Genomic DNA, 27694 nt, shown 5'->3' with positions numbered 1-27694 from the left:
GCTGGGTTTCTTACGAGATGGTGTCCTGTGCTCCTTGGATATGAACGTTAAACATTTTGATCAGTTTGTGAAGTTCATTTTTGTCCCAGTTAGGTACATTATATCAGTGTCTTTCAGGGCTTTTTGTTGTTGTTGAGTTGAGTAAAGAGATATGGAATAATTTTCTATAAGAAGAAATATAAACTCAAACCAAACCAACTCATCACCATCAAGTTGATTGTGACTCATAGCAACCTTATAGGATTGGGTAGAAGTACCATATAGTTTTCAAAGCTGTAATCTTTTTAGAAGCTGACTGTCATGTCTTTGAAAGCCTGATAGGGTTGAATTGCCTACGTTTTGGTTAACAGCCAAACACTTTAACCACTATCCTACCAGCGAAGAACCAAAGAATCCTTTTAAAGTAGTGCCAAATGGTGTGGGAAATAAATGTTTTCACTGAGAATTTTGCTTTTGTGTATGGTGTTTTTATGTGCCATAAAAACAGATTTTTTTTGACTCAGCGATGCCATTTAAAGGAACTGCCCTGTAATTGCATTAAGGAGCTCTGGTGGAGTAGTAGTGAGGTGCTTAACTGCTAACCAGAGGTTAATTATTTGAACCCACAAGTCACTCTGTGAGAAAAGATGTGGCAGTGTGCTTCTATAAACATTACTGCTTTGGAAACTCTTTGGGGTTGTACTATACTACCCTATAATTCTACTCTTCTAGGGCCCCTATGAGTTGGAATTGACTGAATGCAGTTGCATTTTGTTTGATCAGCTTTGGTTTATGATTACTTTGGATCCACTTGGATAATATCTCTGTTTTAAGATCTTTAATTATATCTGCAACACTCCATTGTGTAAAGTAACAAACATATTCCTAGAGGAAGTCATGAAGAGCATGAGTGTGTGTTATTAGCCATGTTTGACTATGTCTTTTTTTGAAAATTGTTTTGGCTACTTTGGATCCCTTGAATTTCCATATAAATTTTAAGAGTTGATGGCAAATTTATTTTAAAAAACCTTCAAAAACAAAACAACTGAGATTTTGGTAAGTATTGTGGTCACTCTGTATCTCAATATCGGGAAATAGTATCATTTTAAAAGTAGTAATCTGTGAACATAGAATTTCTTGCCACTTTTAGCTATATAATTTCTTTCAGGGATATTTTATAGTTTTCAATGTTCAAGTCTCTTACCTCCTTGGTCACATTTATTCCTGGATAAATGAAACTATTTTTTTGTTTCATTTTTAGATTATTCATTGCTGTTACATAGAAACAAAACTGATTTTTAGTGATGATTTTGTTCCCTGCAACTTTATTAAATTTACTAGTTTTAGTAGCTTTAAGGAAGACTTTGTGGCACTGTATTTAAAGAATTTGGCAGCTAACCAAAAGGTCAGTGATACACACTTACCAGCTTTGCTTCAGGAGGATGATGGTTTTGTAAAGATTTACTGCATTGCAAACCATGTAAGGTAAAAATACTCAGGCCATCCAGTTATTTGTAAGTCAATGTTGACTTGACGGCAGTCAGTTTGATTTGATTTTGGTGAGGAACTTTCTTATGGTTTTTGGGAGTATTTACTTCATGTAGGATCATGCCATCTGTGAAGAAAGAGTGTTCCTTTTTGGTAGTGATAATCTGTTTCATTTTCTTGGCCAATTTGCTCTGGTGAGAACTTCCAGTATAGTGTTGATAACAGTGACAAAAGTGAGCATACCTCTCGTGTTTCTGATCTTTGAGGGGAAGCTTTCAGTCTTTCACCGTTGAGTATGATGTTAACTCTGGTCTTTTTGTAGATGTATTATGCTGAGAAATTTTTCTTCTATTCCTGATTTTTAAGTATAAAAACAATGTGATGGGCTTTGGTGTAGGAAAGTCTGACCTCCACTAATCCCACAAGGGGGAAGAATCCTCTTCAAGAACATTGACAGCACAGAGTCGATTCCTGTGGAGTCAGATCCCCATGGGTGTCATGCTCTCATGCTTATACTCTGTTTATCAATTCTAATACCAATGATTCCTCACGTGGCCCTCTGTATTCTACTACTGGGTTTAATTATTCATTGTAATGACCACAAAGAATTCAAAGACAATACTGATTACAAGATTTTTTAGGGAAGTAACAGATAATTGTTCAGGTTGGAAACACTTAGAGTATAATTTTTCAACCAGGGCAACTACTTGGATTTGCTATTAGGCAGACCTCTCTCTGCCATTGTGACTTTGGACTTTTCCTTGTGTTCAGGCAAGTGTTATGAAGATCTTTTTGTTCAGTGCCAATTATGCATCCAGTTCTGGCTCTCTGAATGGCAGATCTGCCTCAGGTCAGTCTCACTTTAGTCTGCAGATCATCACTTCTGATTTCACTGCTGCTGTCTAGGCTGCTGTGTCTTGGTCTCACTGTCTGATTCAAGATCTCTGGCCCTAAGGATGTGCTATGCTTTGCTTCTTTCTTGATGGTGATGAGGTTCCCATTTTCTGCCTCTGAATCCACACAGTTTAAGCCTAGTGGGGGTGACTACACTGACCTACTTCCCTGTAATGATCTTTCTTTGCATGTTCCACTATTAACAATATTAGTAAAACACTCAGTTCCCCTGGTGGACCACAGATACCCTACATTGGCAGAAATGTGTTGCCAGGGAAAGTTTGCTGTCAAGGACCTCTCCAAAGTGCCAAAGAGAAAATTGTTAGTTTAAAAACTAAGGTGCAACTGATTCAAGTCATGACTCATGAAAGTCAGTTACTTTCTATGCCTCTGAAAGTTAGGTCATGAGTAAAGATGATGGAAAAAGAATTGATGCCATTGAGATGTGATGTTGGAGAATGGTGTATATCCCATGGACTGGCAAAAGAACAAACAAAGTCTGTCTTGAGGAACTGCAACCAGGGTGTTCTTTATCTTATTTACTTCCCCCCCCCCCCAAGGTGTTCTTTAGAAGCAAAGATAGTGAAAAGTCATCTCACACACTTTTGGCATGTTGTCAGGAGAGGCCATTCCTTGGAAAAGGATATCATTCTAGGAGAGGTGAAGATTTAAAGAGAAAAGCTCAACAAAATAGATTGACACAGTGACTGCAACAATAGGCTAGAGCATATCAGAGCATTTGAAGATGGCACAGGATAGAGCAAGGTTTACATCTGTTGTTCATAGGGTCCTTCTGAGTTGACATTGACTCTGTGACATCTAAAAACAACAGCCCAGCCTAGTGGTGACATTTATGCCCACAATGGCTAGAAAAGCATGTTGAATAAGTCTCTATAGCATGTGGAGTGGTGACGTTTTGGGGTTTTTAAAAATACATTTTCAAAGAGGTGTTTGAAAATTTTGTCAAATGCTCTTTTGCATTCATCAGCCTATAAAAGAGAGTTCAAATATACTAGCTACTCCATAGGGAAAAGATGGTAACGTGTGCAGTTAAGCGGATCTACAATCTTGGAAACCATATGGGGCAGTTCTACTGTTTTTCAAGGTCACTGTGAGTTGGAATTCACAGGAATGGGGTTTAGTATGTTTTTGGGTTCCCTCTGCCTCTGTCATTCTAGTAATTTTCTGTATCTTTAACCAACCTTATAGTCCTAGGATTTAGTCATTGATTCTTCCATTTGAAAAAAATAATACAGTATGGTCATCTGAAGACTCAAATCTGAGCTAGAATTTATATGACTAATTATACCTTCCTATACCTTCATCATTAGAGATTGGAGTACTTATCAGTATATTTGTTTAATCTAATAATGGTAAAACATCTGTTTATATTCATTTAATAACTGTGAAGCATCTTCATTTGACAATATTCTTCTCTTTTACCTTTCAAATAGAAGATGAAAATTCCTTTGAGCTGTGTTCAGTAAAAGTTTTTTTTTTTTTTAAAGAAAGTATGAGTACAAAGTTGATGTCTCAACTTCTTTTTCATATCATCTTGAAAGACGTTGCAATACTTTGGGCAAAGCAATAAGAAAACTGAAAGATGATGTAGCTATTTTATCATTGCATCCTTCTTCCAACAGTGCTAGCATTCTTCTGCTTTTCTGATTGTATTTTCTGTCTTCTACAGAATATATGCATGGTTCAGTAATAAAACATCCTCCGCCCCAAGATCTATTTAAAATTGTCTTATCTGTTTCGAATTGTGTTTTCTTGTCAGGCTTGCTCATAATTTTTCTCCCGCAGGGAATCCTACAATAACTTAGATGGTGTTACTAGTTGTAGTTGAGTAGTGTGGAGACATACTGATCCTTAGACCGTGAGATAGAAATCTAGTATATGAAAGGAATTGCAAACTCACTGATGGCAAAATTTATTTGGGCAGACTACTTAGTTCTAATATGTAGGCTTGTGAGGTGGAAATGTGGCTTGACCAATAGGAAATTTTCAGCTGCTATACATTTTTTTCATCTTAAACTCTGTATTCGTGTATAAAGCATATAAGAGCTTTATCCAAGAATTAGAGAGGCAGTGGGAGCAGTAGTCTGTTTATAACTACGTATTTCTACTTTTTATATTTGATTACCTTTTGTGATATCCACCCTTACTATTTCAGGTACTCAAAGTGTTGTAGTGTACTTTTGTTTTTTTAATGGAAGTTACATATTTATGACTCTATAAATTGATATAAAATCAGTTCATGGGAGAATTCATTATTATGGCTTATAGTGATGGTTTAGTTTTTGCATGCTTCTCTTACTAGAAAGAATAACCATTCAATTATGATGTTGTTAGGTGCCCTCATGACTCAGACTTACAGGGACTCTATGTACAAGAGATCAAAAGCTTAACCAATCCTGCACCATCCTCACATTCTGTTGTACCCATTGTTCCAGCCACTGTATCAATCCATCTGGTTCAAAGTCTTCTTTTCTTTCTTAAACTTTTTAGTATTTCTTTTTTTTTGTCTTGGAATTTAAAAAAATTTTATAGTTTTTAATGCAACATATGTTTTTTTCAGTGTATTGTTCCCATTTATTTTTTCTCCATAGTGTAATTTTAAAGAATTATTTAAATATTTACTAGTATTTTGCTATTATTTTTGTTCAGTTAGAAATATTATTATGTATATATTTAAATGTAGTTTACACTCACTCCCTACCAGCCTTTCAGAACTGACTCATAGCTGACCCTCCAGAGGGTTTTCATAGGCGGTAAATTTCATGATAGGAAACTCCTCATCTTTCTTCTGTGGATTCAAACTACCAAAGAGGTAATTTGTTTTTGGGTTAGCAGCTGAGTTTCACTATTCAGAGTTCCCTAAATGTGGTTAATTATATTATAAGGAAGTCCTCGTGGCCTAGTGCTTAATGTGCGGGGCTGATAAGTTGACAGTTCAGCAATTCAGTTGACCCAGCTGATACATGAAAGAAAGCTAGGCAGTCTCATAAAAACATACAACCTGGGAAACCTAATGATGCTGTGAGTTTGAATCAGCTCAATGGCAGTGAGTGGGTTTTAATTCTGTATATTTCAAATTAAGTCTTAATGATATTTTAGTTTGACATAAAAAAATTAAGACAAATTTTCTTACATTTTCTTTTGCAGTTTTGGTAATACACAGTAGCATAACCATGTTTCGGAATAGTCTCAAGATGCTTCTCACAGGTGGGAAATCAAGTCGCAAAAACAGGTCAAGTGGTAAGTGATTATGATACTTCTATTCTGTGTAGTATTTTAGAAGTAGAAATTTATTGGAATATCAATGCTATAACAATTTATGTATTTACTTATTATTTTATAAATAAATATGACAATGTATATTCCATTAGGCCACAATATTTTCTTTAAGAGATAGGAATAGATAGAACATGTATCAGAAATAGTAAGATTAAAAAAAATAAATAATAAGATAAAAGAAATGTTTATGAAGAAAAAAATGTTTTTTCTAACATAGGAAACTAATACTTCACTGCATTGTACTGTTATTGTAATTGTGTGCCTTCAAGTCGGGCTGACTCATAGCTGACCCTCCAGCAGATTTTCAGAGGCTGTAAATTGTGCAAGAGGGGATTGCCCATCTTTCTTTCTTGGAGCAGCTGGTAGATCTGGACTTTAAGTCTTTGAGTTGGCAGAACACCTCCTTACCCAGTAGGCCACCAAAGTTCCACTTTAGTTGTTCTTAGGTGCTGTCGAGTTGAGTATGACTCATAGCAGCCCAATGAACAACAACCCTGAAGCCTGCCCTATCCTGTACCTTCTTCATCATCTCTGACACACTAGAGCCCATAGCTGAAGCCACTGTGTCAGTCCACCTTGTTGGGAGTCTTCCTCTCCTTCACTGGCTCTCCATCTTTCCAAGCATGATAGCCCTTTCCAACTAGTAGCCTCATCGAGCTACATGTTAAAGCATGAAAGACAAAGTTTTGTCGTCTTTGCCTCCAAGAGCACTTTGGATGCATTGCTCCCAAGACATATCTATTCTTTTGGCAGTGCATTGGATATTCAGTACTTGTCTCCAGTTTCACAAGTCAAAGGCATCAATTTCTTGTTATCTTTATTTGGTGCCCAGCTCTCTGATGCATAGCAGGTGATTGAGAAGACCATGGCTTGAAAGAGGCACACCTTCTTTAGTCTTCAAACTGATAGTATTGCTCGTCAACATTTTGGAGACGTTCCTGAGAGTGGACTTGCTCGGTACAATACGTCTTCTGATTTCCTGACTTCTGGTATCAAGGATACTGATTGTTGATTCAAGCAAGATAGAATCATTGACAGCTTCAATTCCCCCCCCCCCCCATCTATCATAATGTTGACTGTTGATCCTGTGGTGAGGACTTTTTTTTCTTAATTTTGAGATGCAGTCCATACAGAGACTGTTTGTAGTCCTTATTTCTGAAGCAGGCGTTCCATATCCTCACTTTCTGCAAGCAAAGTTGTGTCATCTGCATAATACAGGTTGTTGATGAGTATTCTCTCTGATCCTGATGCTATATTCCTTTTTATAGAGTCTGGCTTCATGATTTTATTTGTTTAGCATACAGATGAATAGATATGGTGAAAGGATACAATCCTGACACACACTCTTCTTGGTTATAAATTCAAGTGTTCCCTTACTCCCTTTGGGCAACAGCTTCTTGGTTTACGTATAGATTCCACATGGGCACAGTTATTGGTGACTAGAACACAAAAGCTGAAACAATGAGGAAGGAATGGGTAATTGGAAAGTATAGACTTGCGACAGAAATAAGGCCGGAGATTCAGTGATCAAATTTTGTGCACTCAATGATTTATTCAGTAACAAATGCCTTTTAAAATGTTTAGTGGTGGTTTGTTAGCCCTTTAATGTATTTTCAAGCACATATTCCCCCCCCCCTTTTAAATTCATTCATTGTTGCACATTTTCATCCTTCCTCCTCCCTACAGTCTCATTTAGTCTTCTTTGGAATGCATCTCTTGTTCCAGATTACTTTCATGCATGTAATACCTAGTATATGTTCCTTTCGGACCTTCTTCCCGTTATCTATTCCAATGCAGTGTTCGATCCATTCTTGTCTTATTCTCCCCCCAGCCTCCCCTTTCAGTCCTGTTTTATAACAGCTTTTCATGCAGTACTTGTCATTTTGCGACTGAGATACTTCACTCAGCATAATGTTCTCCAGGCTCGCCCATGTTGTGTAATGTTTGACAAGTACATTGTTTCTCAGTGCTGCCTATTCCAGTGTGTGATTATACCATAGTTTTTTCTATGTAAATACCTTTTTTGAAAAATGCAAATGCCAGCTTTACACATGGACCTCACCTGATGGATTGTACAGGAATCAGATTGACTATATTTGTGGAAAGAATCGTTGGAGAATTGCAGTATGTGCAATCAAAACCAGATCAGGTGCCAGTTGTGGAACAGATCATCAATTACATATGTGGAAGTTTAAATTGAAGCTGAAGAAAATTAAAACTAGCCCACAGGAACCATGATAAGACCTTGAATTTATCCCAGTTGAATTTAAGAATCATCTCAAGAACAGATTTGAGCACCAGTAATCAAAGACTAGAGGAACTGTGGGGGGACATAAAAAATATCATCCATGAAGAAAGCAAAAGGTCATTACAAAGGAGGAGGAGAAAGAAGAAACCAAAATGGATGTCAGAAGAAACAGCACTGTAGGCTTATTAAAAACTTTCTGGATCTAAATTGTGTGACATTATTGTGGTCCAGAGCACTCTGGTAAATAAGATTTTAAGTATATATGGTCCATCTGTGCAGGTTTGTACAAAAATTGAAATACAAGTTGGAGATTATTATAGTCATGAAAATACAGTTTGTGAAGATTATTTAAAAAAAAATACTGTCGAGGTTTGGGGGTGGGGATTTGGTTCTTTGAGTCAATTAAAACAGAAAAGGATCCTAAATGATATATATATTCTTAGAGGGGAAATATTGAAAATAAACATATAAAATATTTGTTTTGTATTAGTAGTCATTTATCATAAGTGAGTGACAGACTTTTTTTATTATTCTTTGTAATTTTTTACATTTTCCTTCATATTTTACAGTTTACATTGGTGGCATATTCATTATTCATCTCAAAATGGTTCTGCAGTTCCCATTGTGATTTCTTCTTTGATATTTAAAAATATACCTGCTGTCTTATTATTACAGATCTATATTTTAAATGCATATTATCAGAGAACCTATTGAGTATTATTTTATTCCTTTGTTCTTTATGGAAATTTGGTTCTGACAACTCAGATATAGTAAATGTGATAAATATTCTGGATGTGCTTGGAAATGTGCAGTTATTGGGTATGTTTTTGTTATTATGTGCCTAAGACTCAACTCTGACTCAGTGACCCTGTGAACACCTGGTCTGAACTTTGTCATGCTTAATTCCATTGTTCCAGTCACCATTGTCAGTTCCGTCTTTTTAAAGGTCTTGCTGCCTTTTTCTGACTCTCTGCCTTTCTCAGCATGGTGCTATTTTCCAAGGACTGGCTCTTCACAGGGTTTCCTAAGTATGTGAGACAAAGTTTCTCTATCCTTGCCTCCAAGGAGCACCACCTGTTCTTTTGGCACTCCTATTCAGTATTTTTGCAATCACTATAGTTAGATGGCTTTGATTCTTCTTCTCTCATCCTTATTTACTGTCCAATTTTCAGATGCATAGAAAACAATGGAAATGATCATGGACTATATTAGGTGCCTTCATCTTTAAAATAGCATCCTTACTCTCTATAGTTTGGATAAATCCTTGATAATACATTTTCCCAGTGTTGCACATCTTTTGAGTCCTTGACTGCTAATACCATGAGTGTTGATTGTGGATCCAAATAAAATGATAAATTGTTGACCACTTCAATCTTTTCTCCATCTATAATGATGTTGTCTATTGGGTCCTTATGAGGATTTTTGTTTGTTTTTTTTTTTATGTTGAGATGTAATCCAAATTGATCATCTTCAGTGATAGCTTCAAATCCTCTTCACTTTTCAGCAGGCAAGATTGTGTCATCGCATAATGCAGGCTATTGGTAAGTCTTTCTCCAATCATGATGCCACATTTTTCTTCATATTGTCTGGCTTCCCAAATTATTTGTTCTGCATACAAATTGAGTAGGTATGGAAACATAATATAACTCTGACACACACCCTTCCTGATTTTAAAACATGCAGTGCTCTGTTGTTCTGCTCAGATAATTACTTGTTATGTGTATAGATTTTAAATTAGTATGGTTAAGTGTTCTGGGATTTTCATTCTCAGTGTTACCCATAATTTATTATGATCCACACAGTCAGATGGATGCTTTTTCATAGTCAGTAAAACAAGTAATCATCTTTCTGGTAGCCTCTGCTTTCAGCCAAGGTTCATCTGACATCAACAGTGTTAATCTCTTGTGCCATAACCTCTCAGAATCCATCTTGAATTTCTGTCAGTTTGCTGTTGGTGTACTGATGAGGTGTTTTTGCATACTCTTCAGGAAAATTTTGTTTGCATGTGACATTAACAATATGGTTCGATAATCACCACATTTTTTTGGATTTCCTTTTTTTTTTTTTTTTTGTTTTATTTTTAGAACACATAAGGATTTTTTTTTGTTTTAAGGCTAGGTAACTATCTTCCAAGTTATCTTTCTAGGTAACTTCTTTGCATAGATTAGTGAGCACATCCAGGGCTGCATCTCTTTGTTGAGACATGTCAGTTGGTATTCCATCAGTTCCTGAGGCCCTGTTTTTTTGAAAATGCCTTCTGGCAGCTTGAACAACTTCCTTTATTAGTATTGATTCTGTATTATATGCTACTTCCTGAAATGCTTCAGTGTCAACCAATTCTTTCTGGTACACTGACTATGCATTTCTTCCATTTTCTTTTGATGTTTCCTGTGTCATTCAGTCTATTGCCCATAGATTCCTTCAGTATTGCAACTCGAGGCATGTATTTTTTCTTCAATTCCTTCACCTTGAGAAATGCCAAATATGTTCTTTCCTTTTGATTTTCTAACTCCCACTTATTTGTAAACTTCATTGTAATACTTTGATTTGTAATCTTTAGCAGCCTTTTGAAATCTTCTGTTCGTCTGTCTTACTTGAGTATGTCATACCTTTGTATTGGTCTCTCTCAAAATCAGGAAAGCTGTATGCAAGGGATGCCTCCTATCTCCATGTTTTTCAGTCTATATGTGGAATTGGTGATCTGGGAGGTTGGGCTGTCTGAGGAAGAATGGCATCAGGATTGGAGAAAGACTCATCAAAAACCTACATTAGGAAGATGACACAACTTTTCTTGCCAAAAATGAGGAGGATCTGAGGCATTTGCTGCAGAGGGTCAAGGATTGCAGCTTTCAATATGGAAGCTCAACATCAAGAAAATAATCAGTCACCACTGGGCTGATTGGCAGCATCATGATAGATGGTGAAGAGATTAAGATTTTTGGTGAAGAGATTAAGATTGTTAACAGCATCAGCTTGCTTGCCTCCATAATCACACTCTTGGTACCAGCAGCCAGGAAATCAAAAGAATAATTGCATTGAGAAAATCTGCTGTTAGGGACCTCTCCAGAGTACTGAAGAGTAACGATGTCAGTCTAAAGACTAAGGTGTGCTTGATCAAGGCCTGGTCTTCACAATTACTTGCTATGCATCAGACAGCAGGACAGTGACTAAGAATGATAGAAGAAGAATTGATGCCTGTTAGTTGTGGTACTGGAGAGGAGTATTGAATAAACCATGGCCTGCTAGGAGGACAAAGAGGTTTGCCCTGAAGAGGGAGAAACCAGGCAACTCCTGGGTTTTGACACTTCATGTGACGTACTTTGGGCATGTTGCAAGAAAAGACCAGTCCTTGGAGAGGGACATCGTGCTTGGAAAGGTGGAGTGACAGCACAGGAGGAAGACCTTGGATGAGAGGAACTGATTCAGTGACTGGGACAATGGGAGTAGGTGTGCCAGAGACAATGAGGTTGGCTTAAGACAGAGCAGGGTTTAGGGCTGTTATACATAGGATCTGTGAGTTGCAAGTGACTTGATGGCACATAACAACATATTCTGTTCCTGGCTGAAAGCAAAGAATATCAGAAGAATATCTACTTGTGCTTTATTGACTGTGCAGAAGCATTTGACTGTGGGGATCATACAAATTATGGCGAACATTGAAAAAAATTGCAATTCCAGAATACTTTACTGTGCCTGTGCAAAGCCTGTACCTAGACCAAGAAAAGGTTGTTGTCTGAACACAGCAAGGGGGTACTGCGTGGTTTAAAATTAGAAAAGCTGTGCATAAGGGTTGTATCCTTTCTTCATATTTATTTACTCTTTATGCTGAGCAAATGATTCAAGAAGCTGGACTCTGTGAAGAAAAATGTGGCATCAGGATTGGTAGAATACTCATCAATAATCTTTATTATGTGGATATAACATAGCCTTTCAGCAAGAAAGTGAGGAGAACTTGAAGTACTTGCTATAGAAGATTAAAGACCACAGCCTTCAATAAGGATTGCATCTCATTGTTAATAAACAAAAATCCTTATCACTGGACTGATAGACAACATCATGATAGATGGAGAGAAGATTTGAGACTGTCAATGACTTTATCTTACTTGGATCCACAATCACTACACTTGGTACTAGTAGTCAGGAGATTAGGAGATTTATTGGACTTGGAATGTCTGTAGTCAAGGACCTCTCCAAATTACTCCTTGGAGGGGTTATTTGTTGGAGAGGGACATCATGCTTGGAAAAGTGGAGGGGTAGTGAAAGAGAGGAAGACCCTCAGCCAGGTGGATTGACACACTTACTGTGGCAGGGGGCTAGAATGTGTCTGAGATTGTGAGGATGACAGTGTAGTACAATGTTCAGATCAATTGTTCATAGGGTCACTATGAGTCTTACTTGACTTGATGCAACAACAGTGTTCTGGTGCAAGTTTCAGAGTCTTTTCTGACATGTTTTGATCTTAAGAGTTTAGTGTAGATCAATTTTATTAATGGTAACTGCTCAAATATTTTATATCTTTATTATAAAAATTATTTACTGAAATAATTAAACCTGTCACTATGGTTATGAATTATCTACTTATGTACCATGCTTTGTTGTTTTAGATTATTTCCACATATAGTATATGTGTTGTTGTTAAGTGCCATCAAGTCATAGACACGACTCATAGCAACCCCATGAATGAAAGTCCTCAACAGTTGGGTGACTTTCATCCTTTCTCCAGGTTCATAGGGTTTCCGGAGGAAAGCTATTTATGGAAGTGGATGCCACTCCTGCTTCCAAGCTTGTTTTCATTGGGGAGCTCCACCAAACACTGTCCACTATGGGTAACCATTATCGCATTTGGCACATCAGTGTCACCGTGTTGAGCTTCACAGCATGTTGTTGTTGTTGTTATGTGACGTCGAGTCGATTGTGACTCATAGCGACCCTATGTACAACAGCCCTAAATTCTGCTCTGTCCTTTGCCAATCGCACCATCTCCGATACACCCATCCTGATTACCCCAGTCACTGAATCAGTCCACCTCATAGAGGGCCTTCCCCTCCTACGCTGTCCCTCCACCCTCCCAAGCGTGATGTCCCTCTCCGAGGACCGGTCCCTCCTTACAACATGTCCAAAGTATGTTAGACGGAGCCTCAAAATCCTTGCCTCCAAGGAGCCACCCAGTTTAACCCTTTCCAGGATGAATCTGTTTGTTTTCTTGGCAGTCCGTGGTACACTCAATACTCTTCTCCAGCACCACAGCTCAAAGGCATCAATTCTCCTTCTATCCTCCTTAGTCCAGCTCTTTGATGCATAACAAGTGTTTGCAAAGATTCACAGCATACTTTATAATATATTTACTATTTAAAAATATCTTTTGTTCTCTCTGTGTTCTTTTTTTACATTTTTTGTTTTTTCCTTGAAAAGTGATGTTTCTAGCTTAATGTGTAGTTATTACGGCAATGACTAATTTCAGCTTTTGTTTTCTGAAAAATTTTTTATTTTGCCTTTATTTCTGAAGATTAGTTTTCTTGGTTATAAAATTGTAGATTGGCAGTAATTTTCTTTTAGCACTTTCAAGATATTTTTCTGTTGCCCCAGGATTCACAGTGATTCTGATAAGAAGTCAGTGATCATTCTCATTTTTCCATGTTCCAAGATGTATTTTATTTTCTTCCTGACTGCTTTATTTCCTTTCCCCTCAATCTTAGTTTTAAGGAGCTGTAGTGGCCTGGTGTGTTACGTGTTGGGCTCTTAACCAAAAGACCATCAGTTTGAATTCACCAGCTGGTCTGTGGGAGACAGAGAAATAGTCTTGTCCCATAAGATTTATAACTTCAGAAAGCCAGTTTTGGATCATTATAAGTCAGAATGGATTCAACAGCAATGATTTTGATGTTGTTTTTTTTTATTGAATCTTGACGTTTTCCCAGCATGTACTATGATGTGCCTAAATCCTCTCTTCCCCCTCAAAAAACAAAACACCACCAAAAGCCAAACCCAACCTGCAAAAACAAAAACCATTGGGTTTTTATTCATTATTTTACTTGAGTTTTATTGACCTTCTTGAGTCTGTCTCTCTAGTCTAACTGAAAAAGCTTGGTCATTGTCTCTTCTTTTCTTTGTTTTTACTGGTTTCTTTAGGATATTAAAGTGTTTGTTGTTAGCCCTCATGTCACCAAAGAGTTTTCTTTCTCTACCCCTCCCAACATTTTTAATTTTCTTCAGAAGAAAAAAAGGGTAAATAGCTCTTATTCCTTAAACCGAAAATCAAATCAGAACCTCTACTGTCAAACTGACAATAATTCATACCGCCTCTCCTCAGTTTTCTGAGGCTGTACCTCTTTTCTTTTTTAATTTTATTTTTTTAATTATACTTAGTTTACTTACAAAATTTGAATACATTGTTTTTCAGACCAGATTATTCCAATATCCCTCACCCCCTAATCAAATTTTACAACCCCATGATTAATCGTCCCCTCCCCACACACATTGAGGCTGTCCTGGTGGTTTTGAATTGCCAGAGATGCTCAATGGAGAAAAAAGGAATTTTTTTAAAAATTGGCATGATTATATGTGGAACAGATCATCCAGGATGCTGGGCTCTACTAGAAGGAATGTGGTATCAGAATTGGAAGAAGACTTATAAACACAAGCATTATACAGATGACACAACCTTGCTTGCCAAAACTGAAGAGGACCTGAGGCTTTTGCTGCAGAAAGTCCTTTAATCCTTCAATATGGATTTAAGCTCAACATCAAAAAAACAAAGATTCTCACCACTGGGCAATTGGCAGCCCCAGGAAGGATGGAGAAGAGGTAGAGGTTGTTAACATTTATAACCTGTTTGACTCCACAATCAACACTCTTGGTACCAGCAGCCAAGAAGTCAAAAGACAAATTGTACTGAGAAAATCTGTCAGAGATCTCTCCAGCATGCTGAAGAGCAGTGACATCAGTCTGGAGACTACCGTGCTCTTGATCTATGCCCTGGTCTTCACAATTACTTGCTATGCATCAGAAAGCTGGGCAGTAACTAAGGATGTTAGAAGGAGAACTGATGTCTTTTAGTTGTGGTGCTGTATTAAATATACCAACAATGAAAGAATTTTTCCTTTACTTTTCAAAGAGAAGAGTGTACTGGGGGAGAGGGGAGGGCAGGGAGAAAAGTGCAACAGTGAATGAATGGAAATCCAGAGTCTCTGAAAATTTTCATTAAAATTAATAATAATAAACAAAACAAACAAAAAAAAAGAAAGGGGAAAAAAAGAGTATTGAGTATAACATGGACTGCTAGGAGAACAAACAAGTTCGTCATTGAGAGGTTGAAAGCAGTCTGCTCCTTGAAGCCAATGATTCTGAAGCTCCATCTGGAATACTTTGAGCATTTTGCAAGGAGGGACCTGTCCTTGGAGAGGGACATCATACTTGGAAGGGTGGAGGTACAGAGCAAGAGAGGAGGATCCTGGATAAGATGGATTGACTCAGTGATTGGGATAATGGGAGTGGGTTTGTTGGAGAAGATGAGGCTGGCACAGCATAGAGCAGGGTTCAGAGTGGCCGTACTTAGGCTGTGAGTTGCAAGCGACTCGTGGCACTTAACATCATAGCACTTACAGACTTTATGTCCACTAGGATCTCTAAAATGTATCTTTGTGAGTTGGGAAGATTCTTCGTATAAGAGTTGTATGCATGCCTTAATTTTGAGAACACTGAACTCTAAAACATTTGATCCTAGAAATAAACTCTGCTCCCTGTTATTACCAGCATCTCAGCCCAATTTTCATAAATTTCTTCTATTCGTGTTACATGTGCTTTCCTCGGGAAAAATCCACTGACTTCTTTTTGTTTCCCCACTCGCTTCTTTTTCAACCTATATTTAGAGTACTCTGACCTGAGCCATGAATTTCTTTTATTCATCTCTAAATATCTTGCTAGCCAAAATATTGGGTATTTTTTTTTAGTAGTTCTATAGAGATCTTTAATACATTTCTCTGAAAGTAGGTACACTAGTTATGTTTCCTAAACTAAGAATGAACAAGCCATTTTCTTCCCTTAAGCTCCCATTAATAATTTTACTTTCTTAAATTGAAAGAACAAATAATACTGGAAGTAAAAATGAGAATGAGGCAGAATATCCTCCATGGAAACTTCATCGTAGAAAATCATTCTTAGGACATATGCTTTGTAAAAGTACTTCTTATAGTCAGTGTAATATGGTAAAGTAACCTTATTAAAAAGATACATGATAAAGTATAACCATAATTCTATTTGTTTCTTTAATAAAATAGTTTTACTATCTTCAGATGAGAGATTGACAAGTCCTTTAGTTATATATCTGAAGATATAAATCTTGGAAGAAAAAATACTGTGTTCATAGAGTTCATTCCCAGTCACCATATAGGTATTGAATGGTATCATATGCTGTGTGTTACTTTAATAAAAATTATTTTCATGTATTACTTAGTCTACATTAACTTGTAATAGATGTGAAATATGAAGCTTCTGGGTGATTTCCTTTTTGGCGACTAATGATTTTGGGGAATCTAGTCTTGACTGAAGACTCTGGTGGTTACTTTGGCTTTTTGGTTACCATATTGCATGTTGTTGTTGTTGTTATGTGCCATCGAGTTGCTTGCGACTCATAGTGACCCTATGTACAAGAGCCCTAAACGCTGTTCTCTCCTGTGCCAAAATCGCTGTCTAAAACACACTCATTCCCACCACTCCAATCACAGAATTGATCCATCTCATTGAGGGGCTTCCTCTCCTGCGCCATCCCTCCACTCTCCCAAACATGATGTCCCTCTCCAAGGACAAACCAAAGTATGTCAAATGAAGCTTCAGAATCTTTGACTCCAAGGAGCATTCCAGCTTCACCCTCTTCAGGACAAACCTGTTTATTCTCCTAGTAGTCCATGATATATTCAACACGCTCCTCCAGCACCACAGCTCAAAGGCATCAATCCTCTTTCGATCAGCCCTATTCACTGTCCAACTCTCCAATGCATAGCATGTAATTGCAAAGACTATAGCTTGGATCAGGCGCACCTTAGTCTTCAGCCTGACATCATTGCTCTTCAGTACTCTTGAGTGGTCCATCAGAGCTGACTTTCCCAGTGCAGTTCATCTCTTGTTTTCCTGGCTGCTGTTACCAAGAGTGTTGACTGTGAAATCAAGTAAATTAAAACTGTTAACTATCTTAATCTCTTCACCATCCATACTGATGCTGCCAATTGGCACAGTGGTGGGAATCTTTGTTTTCTTGATGTTGAGCTTCAATCCATATTGGAGGCTGCAGTCCTTGACCTTCTGCAGCAAGCGCTTCAGGTCCTCCTCAGTTTCAGCAAGCAGGTTTGTGTCATCTGCATAACGCAGGTTGTTGATGATTCTACCACCAATCCTGATGCCATATTCCTCCTCGTACAGCCCAGCAACTTGGATGATCTGTTCTGCATACAGATTGAAAAGATGGAGATAAAATACATCCCCGACAGACCCCCTTCTTGATTTTGAACCATATAGTGTCTCCTTGCTCTGTTCTGACGACTGCCTCTTGGTCCAAGTATAGGTTTCACATTAGCACAATCGAATGTTCTGGGATTCCCATTCTTCTCAGAGTCAGCCATAGCTTGTTGTGATCCACACAGTCAAAAGCCTTTGCATAGTCAGTGAAGCACAGATAGACATTCTTCTGGTATTCTCTGCTTTCTGCCAAGATCCATCTAACATTAGCTATAATATCCCTAGTACCATGACCTCTTCTAAATCCAGCCTTTACATCTGGCAGTTTTCTCTTGACATATTGTTCCAAATATTTTTGGATAATTTTCAGCAGAATCTTGCTTGCATATGATATTAACGATTTTGTTCATGTTGTTGTTAGGTGCCGTCGAGTCGTAGATGACTCATAGTGACCCTATGAATGAAAGGCCTGTGCGCTGTTTGTACATAGAGTTTCTGGAGCCAAGCCATTTTGGAAGTGGATGCCGCTCCTGCTTCAAGGCTTGTGATATTGTTAATAGCCAACCAAAAAACCACATATGTCTAACAGTTCAGATTCACCAGTCCCTCTGTTGGAGAATGATGGACCATCTCCTGTTAAGTTTTACAGCCTTAAAAACCCAGTGGAGGGTTGCTGTAAGTCAGAACTGACTTCGAAGTAACCATAGTAGCATAGTGAGTTACATGTTGGTTTGCTAAATGAAGGGTCCACCAGTCACACTGTAGGCAAAAGACAGCAAATATCTTCCTGTCAAGATTTATAGCCTTGGAAAGCCAGTGGCGGGAGAGTTGCCATGCCAGAGTTGATTAAAGGACAGTGGGTTTTATTTTGTATTTTTTATTAAGGATTATTAGTAGCTCACTGGTAAAAGCAATCAGCTGCTAACCAGAGTTAGAGTTTGACCCACCAGCTGTTCATGGAGAAAGATGTGGCTGTCTGCTTCCATAATTGAAAATTTGTAGGATTGCTGTGAATCATAAGCATCTTGATGACAATGAGTTCAGTTTTAGTATAGTCTTGATTGCATCCCTGAGTGATACAAATGGTTAATGTGTTTGACTGCTAGTGCATAGGTTGAAGGTTCAAGTGTACCCAGGGCCACGTCAGTAGAAAGGCCTGATGAAATCAGTGATTGGAAATTATGGAACACAGTTCTGGTCTGACTCACTTGTGGTCATCATGAGTCAAAGTCAACTTGATAGCAAATGGTTTATTTATCGTCTAGATTACAGAAGTAAATAAAATTGATTACTTTTTATTGTTCTTGTAAAACTGTTTAGGCAACAGTCTATGTTCAGACCAAGGGCTTTATTAATAAGATATGCCTCATCCATTTTGTGTCATTGGCTCGATAGTATTGTTTCTTTCTTTTTTTTTTTTTTAATTTTTGTGTGAGTGTACCGTCAAATCAGATCTGACTAGTACAGGAGGAGATTGTCCCTCCTTTTCCCGGCAGAGCATCTGGTGGATTCGAACCGTGTGCCTCTGGGATTGTAGTTGCAGCTCCTTACCACTAGGCCACCAGAGCTCCCCCAATAGTATTGTTTCTTAATAAATATTTGGCATGAATTTTCTAGAAAAGTTCCAACATTTTCAGTTTTAGGTTTGGGTTTTTGTTTTGTTTTGTTTTGTTTGTTTAGGGTAAATTAGTAATGATAGATTTATTTAAAAAGTTACCGCCCCAAAGGGATGGACCTCCTTCCCTGAAAGAAAATAGACAGGCCCCTTTCTTGCTATGGTTGGTTATTTTTAAAAACCAAGACAAATACAAGCTATAGCTAAGGAGCTCTAATGGTGTAGCTTATTCTCTGTTTCACTGCTAAGTAAAAGGTCAGTGACTCAGATTCACCAGCTGCTCTGTGAGTGAAGGATGGACAGTCTCCTCCTATAAACATTTATAGCCCCCGAGATCCATTAAACAGTTGCTTTCACTGGGAATTAATTCATCAGTAGTAGGTTTGAGTTTGAGTATTTTGGTACGGCTATAATATGTTTTGACTAATTTTGAAATACCTTACTTCCAGTCTTCTCTAACAGTACTGTTCAGCAGAAATTTCTGAAATGATATATTTTAAAAATATGCCTTGCTCTATACTATAACAGGCATTAGTTTGGACTGCCTAAATTGCTGAATTACTTAATATCATGCAAAGATTTTTCCATGCTTCATGATATCATGCCTTGTGATAGATGCTGAGGATGGTTCTTGGTCTGAGAGATCAAAGTCTGATAAAAGCTCAAAGTGGAGAGAGATTTCAAAATCAACAGATAACAGAGTTTGAGGATAGGCAAGGTGGAGAGGAGAATGCAAAATTGAATTTTGAGGAGTTAAGGGTCCAAGTGGAGAAGACATTTACCAGTTTCATGGAGGCAGGAGACTAGATATATGTTCTGACAACTGCAAGAATTGTTTATTGCTGGAATTTAGATTTAGGAAGTTGATAAAGAGAATGGACAGTTAATCATTCATAAGCTAATAAAACATTTTTATGCTGTCCTAAAGCATTTGCAGTTTACAGCTGCAGAATTTTAAACTGTTACACAAACAAAACAGATTTTTAACATCTACGTTTTCCCCACCTCCTTCCCTATCCTCTAAATTTGTTAAAATTGAAAATTTGAGAGGAAATAAGAACTTTATGTTAAAATTTAAGTTTTATTAGGTTCTCAGTAGCCTCTTTCTAAGATTGTTTTATTTGCTATTGCAGCTGTTAGAATGGTTAGATTAACTGAAAATCCAACTTAAAATGGCTCAGATGTTAAGGTAATTTATTGGTTCACGTAACAGAGTATACCAGAAGCAGGATGATTTTAGATAAGTTAATTTTCTAAATCTCAGCAACATCACCAATGACTCATTTTCTTTCTGCTCTGCCATTTTTAGCATATTGTTTTTTGTTCTCCGACTTGTCCTCAAATAGCTACAAAAGGATTGTAATACCTTCAATATTTATTTCTTACAGCATTATTCAAAATCTGACAACTGACATTTATTTGAGTCCTTTTTTAGTATTGGGTGGGGGGAAATTTTGGAAACTATACTAGTTCCCCTGCTCCTGAGTCCTCACAACTATTGACCACATTACAAGACACAGTCTTTCTTAAACTTAATACTTGAATTGCAAATGTTGTTACTAATACTCATTTATAAATCATGTGTTCTCTACTGAGACTCGGGGAAAAAAAACATCCTTTTTAGAGCATACATCTAAAAATGAGGTTCGAAAGAAGAGATTGAGTAAGCAACCAATGGAGTTGGCCACTTTGTTTTGCTAACCTAGTTATGAATTTGTTTGTTTGCTTTTAACATTCTTATAACTTTTCTCTTACCAGAGTTAGAAGACCAAACTCTGATTTGTCCAAATAAAAGAAGCATGGAACATCCTGAAGCTTGTTACTTACATTGATGTTTTTATATGAAATTTGCAGAGATCTAGAACTATCTTAGTGAATTCATCTGAATCTTGTCCACTTTGAAGACCTTTAAAGGCTTACTTTCTGACCCTCAAGGCTGAAATTTGGGCCCTGAACCCTAAAATTTTATCTTCAGAGTAGCCTTGCCTAAGAAGCCAGTCAACTCACTGTCTGGATGATAGGTTCATGATTGCTCTTGGCAGGAAAGTTCTTTTCTTGTCTGGATTAGGAGATTTAACCTTATATTTTCTGTAGAATATTTTTAAATGATACGGATCCTTTTTATGCCCTTTAGGGATCAGGTTTTTTTAAACTCAAGCATCAGAGACAGACTATGCTTTTTTTTCTTGCCGTCTCCTCTCATCCTAAGTCTTAATTAAAAAAGACATGACTTCTTGAAAAGGTGGAATATTTGATGGGAAAAAGAAAATACTGATATTTTTCCCCCAAAGCTATTCTTGGCCATCTGTCTTTACCTCAGAAATTTACTTCATCCTAAATTACTATTACCTCTGATATTCATAAGCTAGTTGAGCAGTAAAGTAATTTATTTACTCAGAATATCATGTTACTTTTGCATTCTTTGTTGCCATCTTAAAAAATTAATGGCCAGAATACTAGTAAATCTCTTCTTTGTAAACCTTCCAGTCTCTTTTAATACTCTAGGGCTAAAGTACTATGTAGATACTTCTTCCTTTTTTCCTGTGTTCCATTTCTGTACCCGATTAAATAGTGAGCAACTGCTGTAAAAATCTATTGAAGAAAATATTGAATGACCCAGGAAACATCAAAAAAAGATGGAAAAAATTAGTGCATGCTCAATTACTTTAGAAAATAAAATATGAATTTTGAAGGAGTAAGCTCAAGTTTACTGAAGGCATTGGTAGAAAAACAAGGCTCCAAGGACTTTAAACCCGTTTGGAATACCAGAAAGATAATTGCTGGTGTTTTATGGACTGTGCAGAAGCATTTGAATGTGTAGATTATAGCAGATTATAGACAACATTGAGAACAATGGGAATCCCAGATCATGTAATTGTTCTCATGTTAAACCTATACTGAGAACAAGTAGCAGTTGCCTGAACAGAACAAATGTGTGTCAGGCTTATATCTTTTTACCATATCTATTACATCTCTATGCTGAACAAATCGTTCAAGGAGCTAGACTGACTATATGAAGAAAAATCAACAATCTGTATTATGCAGATGACACAACCTTGCTTAAACAACATGCTAAAAGTGTGTGAGATGAAGTTTCACAATTCTTGCCTCTAAGCACCACCCTGGTTGCTTAAAGTGAACTTAAAATACTTGCTGCAGAAGATCAAATATTGCACCTTCAATATGGATTACACCTCAACATCAAGAAAACAGAAGTATTTACCACTGGACCAATAGGCAACTTCATGATAGATGGAGAAAAGATTGAAGTTGTCAACAATTGCATTTTACTTGAATCTGAAATAAGCACCCGTGGTAACAGCAGTCAAGAAATCAAAAGATGTGTTGCACTGGGAAAATCTGTCACGGACCTCTCCAAAGCACTAACAAACAACGATATAATTTAAAATGTGCCTGAGCCAAACCATGGCTGAAAGTTGGACAGTGGTTAAGGATGACAGAAGAATTGATACCTTTGAGTTCTAATGTTGGAGAAGTGTACAGAATACCCCATGGACTGCCAAAAGAACAAACAATTATGTCTTATAGTTAAAAATGCAACCAGGGTGGTGCTTAGAGGCAAGAAATGTGAAACTTCATCTCACACACTTTTAGCATGTTGTCAAGTGGTTGGAAAAGGACATCATGCTGGGAAAGGTGGAGTGTCCGAGAAAGAACCCCAACGAGATGGAGTGACACAGTGACTCTAACAATGAACTGAAGCATCTCAGAGATCACGAGGCTGGCGTAGGATAGGACAGTGTTCAGATCTATCGTTCATAGGGTCACTATGAGTCACAGTTGACTTGATGACATCTGACGAAAGGAAGAAGTATGAAATTTTTAAAAAATGGTTGCAACATCTATTCCAAGAAATTTGGAAGACAACTACCTATTCAGCCAACTGGAAGAGATACATAGTGTGGCCATTATGAAGAAAGGTAACTCAACAGAATGCAAAAATTACTGAATAATATCTTTGATATCACTTGCAAGTGAAATCTTGAGAAGCGTATTTAAAAATGGCTAGAATAGTACATGATATTGTTATTGTGTGCCTTTGAGTCATAACCAATTCATAACTGACCCTCTGGTGGGCTTTCATAGGCTGTATATTGCATGGTAGGATATTGCCCACTATCACCTGTACAGTACCTGATGGACTCAAACTGTCTACCTTTGTTTTGGCAGTGCACCTCCTTACTGCTAAGCGACTAGAGCTCATAGACAAAAGATTGTCAGAAATACAAGTTGAATTCAGGAGAGACTATGCAACGAGTGTCATTGCTGACATCCAATGTATCTTAACTGAAGTAATACCACAAAAATGTTTACTTGTGTTTTATTGATTATGCAAAGGTATTGGATTGTGTTGATTATAATGAATTATGAATAACATTGTGAAACATGAAATTCTAGAAGACTCAATTGTGCTTATGTGGAACCTGTATATAGATCAAGAAGCAGTAGTTAGAACAGTACAAGGGATACTGCATGGTTTAAAATCAGGAAAAGCATGTGACAGGGCTGTGTCTTTTCAGGGCTGTGTACTTACTCAGTGTGCATGCTGAGCAAATAGCCCAAGAAACAGGACTCTGAAGAAAAACACCACATCAGGTGCAGAGAAAGGCTCATTAACAAATTGTGATACTCAGATATGTTTGAGCAATAGAAGAAAAGTTTCAGGTAGAAGGAATGAAAATGTGAGAGTTTAACATATTTAGTGAACTGCTTAAAAATAGTTACTCTAACCAATTCCCTTTTAATATAGCTGTTTTTCTCAACCTGTCTATTACTTTCTGACCTCACACATTTTTTTCCCTTTGCTGTTCACTTCAAAGGACAGAATGAAATTTGAATTTTATATTTTGCAGTCTTTGTTGTTGGTGTGTGCTGTCAAGTCTACCACAACTCCAAATAGCCCTATGAATAACAGCCTTGAACTTTGCCCTATCTTGAACCAACCTCATCATCTCCAACACACTTAACTCCATTGCTACAGTCATTTTATCAGTCCATCTTTGTCAAGGGTCATCCTCTCTTGCACTGTCTGGGAAAGCAATGTTGATTCAGTTCTCCTGTTTTCAAATTAATGTGCCATGTGTAGGTTAAGTTCTGGCCTAACTTAGGTCTGGATCTACCTCTTGACACATCATTTATGCTTTGGAGTAATATTTGGGTAAAGTCTGTGATTATTTCAGTTTGAGTTAGGTATCTGCTTTGGTGAATTTCAGCTGTGGAATAGAATAAATTAGAAGATAGAATGAAGGGTAAGGTAGCTGAAGGCAGTTCTAGAAAGATATGTCTGTGTATGACAGTGTGTAATGTTGACTTGGAACTGATCCATAGCTGACACTCTAGCAGATTTTCAGAGGCAGTAAATCACATTGAAGGAAATTGCCCATCTTTCTCCTGCAGAGCAGCTAGTGGATTTGGACTTTATTCCTTTGGATTAGTAGTGCATTTCCTTACCCCTAAGCCACCAGAGCTCCTTGTGTGTGACAGTAAGCAGGCAAAACAAAACATCTTGAGAGTTTGAACTAAGTGGCAGTAGGAATAGAGAGATGTCAGACAATCAATGAACTTGATTATTGATTGAACATGAGCTTAATGAAAGGAGTTAATGGTCTTATAAATTTATTCAGAAGAAGTAGCATTATTAACAACTTTCAGTGTTCTAGATACGTAAGTACTACAGATGAGTTACACTCCCAATCATAGTAACTTGAAAAACTTATATTCAAGGAAGATACCATATTTTTAGTTTTGGTGACTGGATGAATGGCAGTTTTATTCATTTAAGAGTTTGGGGAGAAATGCAATGAATTTCTTTTTTTTTGGAACTGTTAAATTTGAGATGATAGTGAGATACCCAGGAAAAGTTAGATCCGTGAGTTAGGGGACCCAGAAGAGAGGAAGCAATAAGAGATCTTGAATTTGAAATAATCACCCTTCAGTAGTAGTTAAAGTTTTCGGTTTAGAACAATTCTGAAAACAATTATCATACAATAAAATGTGCCTTTTAGTTGTATAGTTCAGCCATTTCAACACACGTATCGATGTGTATACCCATTACCACAATTGGGGTACCTCATGGTAGCCATTTATGATCAAGCCTTTTCTTCATCCCCAATCTCGGGCAAAACTGAGCTATCCTGTAGATTTGCAGATTTTGTCTTTATAATATTATATAAATGGAATGCTTGGCATTTCTCACTTAACACAGTATCTTTAGTATTAGCCTAAATCATTGTCTATCAATATTTCATTACTTTTTATTGTTGAGTAATATTTTGTTTTATGGATATATCATAGTTTATTCATTCATAACTCGAATATTTGGGTTGTTTCCAGTTTTGGTGGTTATGAACAGAACTATTATAAACATTTATGTATAGATTTTTTTGTTAAAATTAATTTTATTTCTTTAGGGTAAATTCTTTTAAAAGTAAGATTGTTGGATCACATGCCAAGTATATGTTTGTAAGAAACTGCTAAACTGTTTTCTAGCCATCAAAGTAGTGAGTGTACCATTTTGTATCAGGAATGTTGGAGTATTTCAGTTGCTTCACATTATTGTGAGCACTTGGTATTGTCATTAGTATTTATTTTAACCGATTTATTAACTAATCTGTTACATCATAGGAAGCTATGGTAGCTGAGTGGTAAAGAGCTGTGCTGCCAACCAGAGGCACATGGTACAAATCCACCAGCTGCTCTTGGGGGAAAGATGGGAATTCTCTTCTTGTACAATTTACTACCTCTGAAAACCTGCTGGAGTGTTAGCTGTTGACCTGTTCTGATTTAAACCATTGACTAACAGTATAACAACAATAAATCATAGGAAGCTCATGTGGCCTAGTGATAAAGAAGTTGTGCTGTGCTGTCAACCAGAAGGCACTTGGTTTGAATCTACCAGCTACTCTGTGGGAGAAAGATGGGCAGTCTCCTTCTCTGTAGTTTACTGCCTCTGAAAATCTGCTACAGGGTCAGCTGTGAGTTGGTTCTGACTTGATGATAAACAACAATACATCATAGTATTTTTTTTGCATTCCTGTAGTGGCTAATGTATGTGGATTACAACAGTGGCCTTTAAGTGCAGAAGATGGTACAAGATTTATAAACTTTAGAATCAACTTCTCTATATCTATTTTAAAAAAATATTTCTGGAAGTTTTGTTTAAATAACATTGGGTACATAATTTTTGTAGACTTGATATCATTATGTGGGATTCTAGTTGATAGATTTGATATGTCTTGCCATTTATTTAGGTTTTAAATGATGTCTTTCATCAGCATTTTGTAGTTTCATTTTATGGATCTTATACAAGTTTTGTAAGATTTCTACCTAAGTAATTTATTATATTTTGAGCATGTATTATAAATTTTGGTTTTTTACTTGTACATTGTTAATATCTAAAAGCAAAATTTATTTTTTGACCTTATATTCTATGATCTTGCCAAACCCAGTGATTCTAAAACTTGTGTATATGAATTTGTTTCTTTTGATAGATTTCTTAGAATTTTTAATGTAGACAAATATGTTTTCTGAAAGAATAGGGACAGTTTTATTTTCTTCCTTTCCAATATGTATATCCTTTATTCTTTATCGCATGGCACTAACAAAGGCTTATTTCATATGTTGCTTGAAGTGGTGTTTTTTGCCTTGTTCCTTATCTTAAGTGAGTACTCAGTTTTTTATTGCTGTATATGATGTTATCTCTAGATTTTTTTGCACTGCTTTTCTGATTTTTGACATTTTATTGTGAATATTGTTTTTATTAAATGCTTAATCTGTTGCAGATGATAAGGTCATGAGCTTTTTCATCTTTAGATCACTAATATTGTGGATTATATGACAGGATGATTTTGAAGTATTAAATGAATCTTTTTTTTTTCCTTACTTCCGGCCACGTGACTGAAGTATTAAATGAATCTTATATTCTCATGGTGTGCTACTGGTTTTTCTTAATATTTTGCTGAGAAAATTTGTTTCTGTGTTCATGAGGGATATTGGCATGTAGTTTTTGTTTGTAATACTTTTATCTGGTTTGATATCAGAATAAATCTGTCATCATAAATTGAATTGGGGAATAGTTTCCCCTCTTACATTTTCTTGAAAAGATTGTGTAGACTTGATAGATTTCTTTAAATGTTTGGTAGATTTTACCTGTGAAATATTTTGATCTGGTGATTTCTTTTTTTGTAAAGGTTTTAATTATGAATCTAATCTATTTAATAATCATAGTGTTATTCAGGTTGTCTGTATGATCTTTGGTGAGTTTTGGTAGTTTATTAGTTATTATCAAAAAGTCTATTTAAAATACCAGGCTTCGCTAACTATATGACCTAGGGAAAAGTACATTTACCTTTAAATTCTTTGGCTCTTAGTTTATTTATCTGAAAAATTAAGTTAAAATTTGTTGGGTTTTTTTTTTTAAATTATGGTGGGATAAGAGTGCTCTAAGTTTGTGTGAGAGTATTGTGAGCCTCTGCTTCTTGTTTATTCTGTCATTTATTCAGCATTGATTTGCTTAGATTTATCCTGCTTTTTAACAGTTAAGTTTCCTATTCTTTTAGATTATTTGTTGATGAGAATATATATTTAGAGACATATTTTTTATCATCTATAGCATGAGTTAGATGACATGAGAAAAGGTTTTTGTGAGCTTTATATGAGAAAATGGAAGGCCAACTATATGTAAATTTTTGATGTTACTT

The 27694-nt window shown here is 36.7% G+C and overlaps 1 protein-coding gene across 1 annotated transcript in view; it reads left to right on the top strand.

Moving 5' to 3' along the window:
- Window positions 1-5555: 5555 nt before the first annotated feature.
- The window catches only part of TANC2 (tetratricopeptide repeat, ankyrin repeat and coiled-coil containing 2), a 380809-nt gene continuing 358670 nt past the window's right edge, over window positions 5556-27694 (top strand). The window contains exon 1 of the mRNA XM_006897797.1: window positions 5556-5622. Within this exon, the coding sequence (XP_006897859.1) occupies window positions 5556-5622 (67 nt within the window). The remainder of the gene's footprint in view (window positions 5623-27694) is intronic.

The sequence above is a fragment of the Elephantulus edwardii genome, unplaced genomic scaffold, assembly GCF_000299155.1.
Source record: "Elephantulus edwardii isolate Elephantulus edwardi_28Jun2011 unplaced genomic scaffold, EleEdw1.0 scaffold00216, whole genome shotgun sequence".
NCBI classification, from domain to species: Eukaryota; Metazoa; Chordata; class Mammalia; order Macroscelidea; family Macroscelididae; genus Elephantulus; species Elephantulus edwardii.
Note: the sequence above shows the minus strand (reverse complement) of the source record. Positions and strands in the feature narration are given on the sequence as shown.